Source organism: Diachasma alloeum, unplaced genomic scaffold (assembly GCF_001412515.2).
Source record: "Diachasma alloeum isolate Michigan unplaced genomic scaffold, Dall2.0 Dall_scaffold_18938, whole genome shotgun sequence".
In the NCBI taxonomy this organism is placed as follows: domain Eukaryota; kingdom Metazoa; phylum Arthropoda; class Insecta; order Hymenoptera; family Braconidae; genus Diachasma; species Diachasma alloeum.
This window is the reverse complement of record NW_021682793.1, coordinates 1-9,540: the sequence shown is the minus strand read 5'-3', so window position 1 is coordinate 9,540 and position 9,540 is coordinate 1. Positions and strand designations below refer to the sequence as shown.

Below are 9,540 nucleotides of genomic sequence, written 5' to 3'. Positions count from 1 at the left end.
TACATTTCAGCATTAAATTTTGGCCTTACGTGTCTTTTTTTTTTTTGGATAAGAACCCAGTGACCCGTTCTCCACCTGAACCTACCCTCTCTCCACAACCGACACCCTGAGCAGCNTCTGAGCAGCGCAAGCACCCTGTCACCTTTCCCTTGGCTCCTTAGGTTTATGTTTTGTTGTGTTCGAATTTTTGGTTTCGTCGTACCTTTTTGCTTCGGCCTAATTTCGGTTTGTTGTTTCCGTCGAGACAAAGAACAACTGGCGCCCCTAATCATCGAGTTTCAGTTTTCTGACAGTGCCAAGGGAAAAGGGCGAGTTAACGTCCATTTTTATCCCCAGTAAAAATTGGCCACGTTACAGTGGCGCCCAACGTGGGGCTCGGGTTCATTGGGCGCATAAATTCCATTAGTTCTGTTTAGTTATAAGCCCCAAATTAATAAGTTTCATTAGCCTATTTCGGAGAGTGAGAGACAAATAAAAATTTTTTTTTTGCGTTTAACGCCGACCGAATCCTTCAAATCTTGCGTTATGATTTACCGACCTAAAGATCTGTATTCGGAAGACTTATTGCGAGATGTTGAGTCGGAGCTAATCCCCAGTTTTCTCCGGCGAAACCCTCAAATAAGTTTTTTGAGGCATTTCGAGACTACGAAACTAATTAGATTTCTGTTGCGTTTGACGCCGAAGTTTCGAATTTTGCGTTGCAAATTATTTTCCCTGAAAATCGTATATTATAAAAATATTCATTTTGCTTGGATTGACTCGGAGTTAATCCCCAGTTCTCTCCAATGAGATTTTCGGATGACGTCATCCCTGCCGAAACGGCGTCAACACCTTTTGTTCTGCCGTACGGCCGCGATTCCTTGAGGGATTAACGTTCTTGCCTTGGACGTGTCTTCGATTCTTGCGTATTTTTGGAATTCAAGCAACTTATAACACCCGAATAAACTCATCTTTGAGGAAAATTTAAAATCGAGAGAATATTCTAAAATATTCTCAACTCATTTTTGACGTAGACACTCGAGTGGCGCCGAGCCAAACCGCGCCTTAGCGCGTGGTGGGGATACCCATGCCCTAGCTAGAGCACAGTCGAAGCCACCTTCGCATCGACGGGAGGCCGAGAGCTCACTTCCATTCGGACAGTTAGGCTGCACGGTCACTTCCACCTCTCGCTCCGCGATTCCGAGCTCAACATTTAACTCAACTTACTCCCCCCTTCGTCGCGTTATTCTTGATACTTCAACGATTCGTTTTTCGACCGTTAGTTTCTTTTGTATTCCTTTTTTTTGCGTCGATTTTTGCGCAAGGCGCGCTTGAAAATTCTTGCAACCTACTGCCCTAAGCAGTTGTTCTCGGACAATGGACAACCCCCGGGGGCCCCCCGACAATTCCAACGGTACCAAATCTGGTCAAGAAAATGCGGATGCAACCGCTCCAATTGCGAATGCAGAAGCTAAGGCTGATGCCACATTTGCGGTTCCTCCCACCGACAATCCTGGCGGAAGTTTGCCCGGCATTTGCGTTACTCCTGCTGACGCCAGCGGAGTCGCCTCTACCAGTGCCCACACGAGGCCCTTCACTTTAACCATTCCGGTTGGGTTGAATATTGAGAGCAGACCGGTATCTAGCACCCGTTTCTTACCCGGAGATATTGACGCTTTTACTACGCCCGCGGTACCCAAACGAGGCCGAGGTAGGCCGAAAAAGAACCCTCTAGCCGAAGACTCTGACGCTAGCAGCGCCGCTTCCGAGGTGGAACCCCGCCGACCGGGGAGGACCCCAACCAACACCAATGCTAATCAGCCAAACCCCAGTGGGCCTCAGAATCTAACTCCGGATCCTAGAAATGCCCCACAAAATGCATTCCCTCCGAATGCTCAAGGTTTTGCATTTCCTCAAAGTGCCCCACCCACTGCATTCCCTCCGAATGCTCCAGGTTTTGCATTTCCTCAAAATGCTCAACAAAGTGCATGCCCTCCGAACGTTCCGGGCTTCGCTTTTTCCAGTACTGCCCCAGCGGCCTCATTCATACCACCGAATCCAAATAATGCTACCGGAGCCACCGCAAGGCCCCAACGCCGACGAATTCCGGTCGATCCAGGATTTGACTCATCAGATAATGACGATCCCTTTCCCTATCGGGATTCTAATCGCCCGATTACACCCATTGCGTTATTGAATATCATGAAGAAGTGGGATATCCAATTTTCGGGATATCCTAACGAAGACGTGGAACTACTCTTAACGCGAGTCGATGAAGGATTGTCCTTCTTGAATATTAGAGAACAAGACTTAATCAGTGCACTCCCGTTCGTGCTTGGCGGTCCTGCTCTCACGTGGTACCGTGGACACATCCACGAATTTCCTACGTGAACTCATGCTCGTGAAGCCTTTCGAGGTCACTTTGCGGACCCCGACTACCAGATGGCCCTTCGCGACGAGGTCAGCCGACGCACTCAAGCCGAGGACGAATCTGCGAGGAATTATTTCGCTTGCTTACGAGGCTACTTTGCTCGTCTCAAACCTGCCATGAATGATTGGAAGCAAGTGAAACTAACCCACCGCAACATGTTGCCCATGTATGGTATGACCTTTCAGTTGAGAGAAGGGTTAACGTTGGATGAACTAGAGATGGGGGTATTGCGGATAGAGAGAATTTATCAAGGGAGTCTCGACCGTCGCCCTCCGCCAAGACCAGAAGACTCGGTATGCCCTAGCTTGGCCTACCGTGCACCTCGTGCTCCTGCTCGTTCACCCTTCAGAGGAGCCAATCGCACTACGGCGAGGGCAGTACAATTTGAAGACGATTATGATGCTGAATATCCTCAGCCAAACCAAGAGCTCGAAGAACACCTGGATGAATTGGGACTCGATGCGGCGGCCGCTGCCCCTAGGATAGCTTACAAACCTAGAAACCCTACATTACCTCCACGTGTTACTGCTCAAAATCCAGCTGCTCCACTTGCGTGGCAGAGTGCCCTCAGACCTAGATCTTCACGCTCTCGTGACCGTGCCCTCGGGCCATCTCAAAATCCAACCACTAGAGCCCCTCCAAGAGTCCCAACCTCCCCTGCGGGTCGTGTTGCCACCGCCCCTGCAGGACCAGTCCCTGCCATTCCAGCTCAACAATTTCCGACCGACATTCAGTGCTGGAACTGCAATGAGAAGGGACACCCCCACCGGTATTGCCCGCATCCTAAGAGAATGTTCTGTTATCGCTGCCGAAACTCCGGTTTCACTTCAAGGACTTGCCCCAACTGCAGTAGGGGAAACGAGAAGTGAGGCGAGCCGACCCGGCGAACTCGTCTCCTGAAGATTCCCTTTCCGATCCGGGACCCTCAACATGCAACCCTGTTGCCTCCCCCCCAATTGACCTTTCTCGGGTGGAATCTGATCCTCTGCAATTGATTGCCCCCGAAGTTCCTGCAGAATTGCCATTGTTGCTCAATAGTTCCGCGGAACGAAGACCCCTTGCTTTTCACGTAGATATCACCATTGGTGGTTATCGCGTAAGAGCCTTGATTGACTCTGGTGCGACGAGTAGTTTCGCTGGTGCTGCCGGATTAAAATTATTCCAGAAAGCACAGATCATCCCCTACGAAGTGCCGGAGAAGCGCGTGATCCTCGCTGGTAGCCAAATAGAAAGAATTCGACCCATGTCGACATGTCCTGCCGAACTTGCGGGCCGGACTACGCTATTAGACGTGCTATTACTGCCCACCCTATCTGAAGATTTTATCCTAGGGATGGATTTCCTAGTGGGAGCCAGAATAGTGATCGACTTCTTCGATCAGTCCTGGCATTATCGAGAAACGCCTGGAGAGCAGCATAAATTCACACCTTCGCATTCTGCCACTAGTATCATTGTCTGTAATGGTTTGCGTACCCTGGAGAAAAGTCAAGAATTAAGATTAGACGAATTTTTGGAAAAAAACCTCCCAAAGGGTTCCGATAAACCTGGGATCACCACACTTACGTCTCATCATATTGACGTCGGGGATAATGCCCCTATCAAGCAAAAGCCCTATCCTGTGAGTCCCGCGATTCGTGGGATCATGTGGAAAGAGGTGGATGAGATGTTGGCGAACGACATCATCGTGCCTTCCAAGAGTAACTGGTCCAGCCCCATTGTTATGGTTCGTAAACCCAATGGTAAATATAGGTTTTGCATCGACTTCCGCCGTGTCAATGCGGTCACGAAGAAAGATGCCTATCCAATCCCGAATATGACGGGTATATTGGACGAATTGTGCCATGCGCACTACATTACTACTCTCGATTTGAGTCAAGCATACTTTCAGATCCCGTTAGACCCTGAAAGTCAAGAAATCACTGCGTTTATCGCCCCTGGAAGAGGTCTATTCCACTTCCAGCGTATGCCTTACGGCCTCACGAATGCGCCTGCTACATTTCAGCGCCTCTTAGATCGCCTTTTGGGTCAAGGATTATACCCCAATGTTTTCGTCTACCTAGACGACATTATTATCGTATCACGCACTTTTGAGGAACATCTAACCTACCTCAAAGAGGTCCTTGATAAAATCACCTCAGCTGGTCTGACGATCAATAAAGAAAAGAGCCATTTCTGCCGATCTCAAGTCAAGTATCTCGGTTTTATAGTCAACAGTGCGGGATTGCAAGTGGACCCGGAGAAAATCGAACCGGTCCTCAATTACCCAGCCCCCAAAAATATTAAGCAATTGCGTAGGTTACTAGGTATGGCATCATGGTATCGCCGATTCATACCCCAATTTGCGACGATCGCCGAACCCCTCACTCGACTCACCCGGAAACAACAACCCTGGATGTGGATGGAGGAACAAAACCATGCTTTTGCAGCCTTGAAGGAATGTTTGACCACGTCGCCGACTCTCGCGTGCCCAAACTTTGAGCTTCCCTTTACACTGCAAACCGATGCCAGTACGGTGGGGTTAGGTGCCGTACTCACCCAGGTAATTGACGGCGAAGAACGAGTAATTGCGTATGCGAGTCGCGCGTTAACGGCCGCCGAAAAGAAATATACGGTTACTGAATTAGAATGTTTAGCCGTCCTATGGTCGATGAATAAGTTCCGTTGCTACCTCGAGGGATATTCATTTACAGTGATCACCGACCACAGTAGCCTTCGCTGGTTGCATAATTTAAAAAATCCAACCGGTCGACTTGCCCGTTGGGGCCTCAGTATGATGGAGTACGACTTCAAAATTGTGCACCGAAGAGGTGCTTTGCATCACGTACCCGATGCCTTATCTCGTGCCCCCGAAGAAGAGAGCGCCGACTGCGAGACAATTGAGCGCCTTCGCGTAAGCGACGATAAATGGTATAATAAGAAATTCCGCCACGTGAAGAGAGTGCCTGAATTTTTCCCCGATTGGAAAATTGCGAATGGACAATTATATAACCATCGTCCCTCTGAATTCATCTCGGTAGAGATGGAAGATTTAGATGCGTGGAAGCTGGTGCTCCCCAAGGAACTCAGGTCCAGAGCCATTGCCCAATGCCATGAATTGCCACAAGCCGGCCACCTAGGTGTCGATAAGACCTATCGTCGATTGAGTCAATCCTATTACTGGCCTAGTATGTTGCGTGACGTCATAAGTTTTGTGAATCACTGCGAATCGTGCCAATTATGCAGAGTTGAAAATGCCTTACCTAGAGGGTTCATGGGGAACCGAGCGATCGAAGAACCTTGGGCAACTGTTGCCGCAGATATTATGGGCCCAATGACTGCCAGCAAATCTGGCCATTGTTACATCCTCGTTCTGCAAGATCTGTTTACAAAGTGGATAGAAGTCATTCCATTGCAAAGAGCCACTGGCAGAGTTATTCGCGAACATATCGAGAACGTCGTTGTTTCTCGTTGGGGAACTCCTCGCATTCTATTCACAGATAACGGGACGGAGTTTGTCAATAAAGAGATTCGTGTCTTAGCCGCCTTGACTGGTATGCGACACCAAACGTCGCCCCCCTATCACCCTCAAGCAAACCCCGTCGAACGGGTTAATCGTGTTTTAAAAATGATGCTTAGAGCCTTTGTCGATAGCAACCATCGGACGTGGGATTTACATCTCCACGAATTTCATTTTGCGTTCAATACTGCGCTCCATAGCGCCTTGCAATGCATCCCTGCATTTGCCAACTTCGGCCGGGAGCCGTTATCGGCGGTTTCTCTCCGTCGAGACATTGAGGGTGAAATCGAGATCGAACCAAGATCACCGGAAGAGTGGTTAGAACGTATGAAACGGCTGGAGGTACTCCGTAAGACCTTGCATCACGCGTTGACGGAGGCTCAAACCCGTCAAGCTCACTATTATAATTTGCGCCGTCGTGATCATGAGTTTAACCAGGGAGATCTCGTCGTGCGCCGGTCACATCCACTCTCTAATGCCGCTAAGCACTTCTCTGCGGCCCTTGTGCCACCATACGAAGGCCCTTACGTCGTTTTCAAGAAACTCTCGAAAACCCGTTATCAAGTAGCAGACTTCTCAGGTAAAAATCAAGGTGAAGTATCAGTGCAAGATCTCAAGCCATATTTGCCGCCCTTAGATAATGCAGACGCTTGAATAATCGGTAGTACTGATATAAAAAGCCTGAGATGAGACACTGTAGTTGCATGAGTTGCCTTATATTACATTTTTTTTGCCTCTTATCACGATATAAGTGAATCTCTCCGCTTGCATCCTCCTTTATAGATAACTTGGAAGAGAAAAAGACGAAGGAGTCCGAGAAGGACACACCCGAGGAGGAGATGGAGGCCGACCCTGCGACACATGACGCCAACATTGGAGGGACGACATTCTCTCGCGTTGCGGACAAGGACGCCAATCCAGAGGAGAGTCAGGGGACCCCGACACTTGCGCCTTCGGACGCCCCCACAGGGGAAAAGCCTTCAACGGAGGCTAAGGCCCTCAAACCTGCTTCGCTAGTAGCTACCGAACGGATAACACCTGCGACCCAGGACGCCACCACCCAGACTGAGACCATCGTTGTCCCAGGTCAGATGAAATGGGCACCATTGTCGTCCAATGGTAAGGAGATGTGGGCCATCGCCGCCACTGACCCCGCCTTCATGCAATTCCTTCGCGTTTTCGCGACCTCGCTGCTGAACCAGAAGCCACCCGACACCCTCACGGAGACGCCACCTTTCCCACCCTTGGAAGAGGTTTCATGGGAGAAAGACCTAAAACGAGACTGGTACGAAATCTGCGTGGCCGAGGAAGCTATCCAGGTAACCATCCAGAAACCCTCAGTGACCCAAGAACCATCTGCACCAGTTGCCATCTCCACCACCGCGACAGACACCGCTGTCTCAGACCCAACGATCCCAACATTCTCCATCAACGATGCCATCGCGGCCACCCCAACTCCACCTCCTACACCCCTCACCCCAGTTTCCACCCCCGATGTCACGGGCGAGAAGTTCACCTTCTCCAACCCTCCCGAAAACCCTACAGAGGCAACTGCCAAAAGGGTCAAACCCCTTCCCACTCCAACCGAGGGAGAAACTCCAACACCAGCTAGTTCTGCGAATATCGCCACTACAACCCGTCCTTTCCCTGAATTCCCCCCACTAACCCCAGGAAAGGATATCTCTCACCCTTGCGAATTCTTCGCCAACCATCCCGACATTTTGGAGATCGAGGCTTCGGAAGATGAACAATTGGAAGCCGCTGCTCGAGACCTAGGGTCCAAAACCTTAACCCTAATGCCAACATCAAGGACCCGGGAGCCGAATCCACCCAAGCAGGAGGAGCCGATGACGCCAACAACTACACCAATGCTCCCAGAGCCAAAAGAATCACCAGGGTCCCCATAGGCCAAGGAATCACCACTGCCTTTAGAGCCAAAGGGACCACCAGTGCCCTAGAAGCCCCATGCTCAGGACCCCTCCCCACGGGAAGTCGGGAAGTCAGCCTCCCAGTAGGGATCCCAGCCCTTTGGCTAATCATCCAGCTCTCCAAGGACGACCAGGAGAGCCTCTCCCTCCAATCATTCCTGACATTAGGCTGGAGAGACCCCCTAGAAGGTCATCATATCGAGGGGTTAGGTGCCATCAGTGCCACGGGTACGGCCACGGATACCCAGAATGTCCCAGTGTCGTCAGACACGATTATTGTGTCGTGTGTGGAAAATGGCATTGTAATCTATTTTCCTGCGAACTGGACGATCAGCGCCACCAAAAAGCAAAAGAGGCTATGAAGTGGAACCTCCCTCATCAGCCTCAGCAGCCCAACCCCAAGACTGCACTACGTGCCACTAATCTCTCCAGATATCAATCCACAGAAGCCATGCCAGAGACCCAACCCCTTACCAATAGGCCTATTCCCTCTAGGACTCTTAGTACTCCTGCCATCAGGCCCAATCCTTCCCCCACACCCAGTCAAGTCACCCCTACCAACAGAGGAGCCAACCACAGAGTGCCAGTCACGGTATATCCCCCATCCCAGCCTCCAACCCAGTCTCAACGCCTACACAGCAGAGAGGAGGTACCCACCCAGGCCAGATTGGGACCCACCAGGGGTCAAACGTATGCGGAATCAGCCGCCAAGCGTCCAAGGACCTCCCCTACTCACCATGCTCTGCAAGCCAACTCAGCTGACCCCAAGAATGCTTCGAAAGCCCACCAGACACCAGTGAACCCTGCCAAGGCTCAGCCCTCAACCTCGGGACAGGTACCTTGGCCTTCACTGCCTGCTGCTTCAGCCAACACTGTCTCTCAGGCCAACCCCTCGACCTCGTCGAAAACCACTACCCCCCTAATGCCACCAGGGCGTATAATGCTGTCTAGCCACCCCATTACTGCCACAAGCTTGGAAACCAAGACGGCAGAACAGTGGCTGGAAGAACTCGCAGCCATGGACCCCATGGCCATCGCTAGGTTCCTCAACAAACAGGTTACCGCGAAACCGAATAAAGGCGCTGAATAAAGGCGGCGGCCTCGAGGGAATTGCTGTAGAAGCCACTTGCGACTATTCGCCTCCAAAACCGAAAAAAAAAACATTGCGGATACCACCGCTCAAAGTCGTCGGTTACGATAGACCAAACATTGCGGANCACATCTGTTTTGAGCTTATTACTGCCTGCTGAGTCTAGTATTGAAAACGCATAAATGGGAATTTTTGTTGCATTTTTGCCATGACGAATAGCGTACTAATCCATTTTTTTGGCTGTGCTTTATGTACCTGATGCCCAAAGGCTATAATTAATAAATAATCTTACGTCTATGCAATACGTTTATTAGGTTGCCCGACTCTCTATTCATAGAGCATGAGACTTTATTTCAGGTCGCGGGTTCGAGTGAGGCTGATCAGAGAAGAGCACTATTGCTACAGTGCTGANACTCTCTATTCATAGAGCATGAGACTTTATTTCAGGTCGCGGGTTCGAGTGAGGCTGATCAGAGAAGAGCACTATTGCTACAGTGCTGAAGGGAGGAAGCCACCACCCACGGAAAACAACCCTTGACCGATGCGGAAACGGATTTGGAACCGGCGAAGATGGGGGGTGTAAGGGATTCTGGGGAAATCCCTTCGCTCGCCGCGG

The 9,540-nt window shown here is 50.5% G+C and overlaps 1 protein-coding gene across 1 annotated transcript; it reads left to right on the top strand.

Moving 5' to 3' along the window:
- The first annotated feature begins 8,192 nt into the window (after positions 1–8,192).
- Positions 8,193–8,924, top strand: LOC107047071 (flocculation protein FLO11-like). Its single transcript, XM_015269800.1, has one exon. The coding sequence runs from the start codon at positions 8,193–8,195 to the stop codon at positions 8,922–8,924; it is 732 nt and encodes a 243-aa protein (XP_015125286.1).
- Positions 8,925–9,540: the final 616 nt, after the last annotated feature.

Excerpts from the sequence above, each read along its gene's own strand:
- LOC107047071 (XM_015269800.1), top strand. The coding sequence starts at position 8,193 with ATGAAGTGGAACCTCCCTCATCAGCCTCAGCAGCCCAACCCCAAGACT.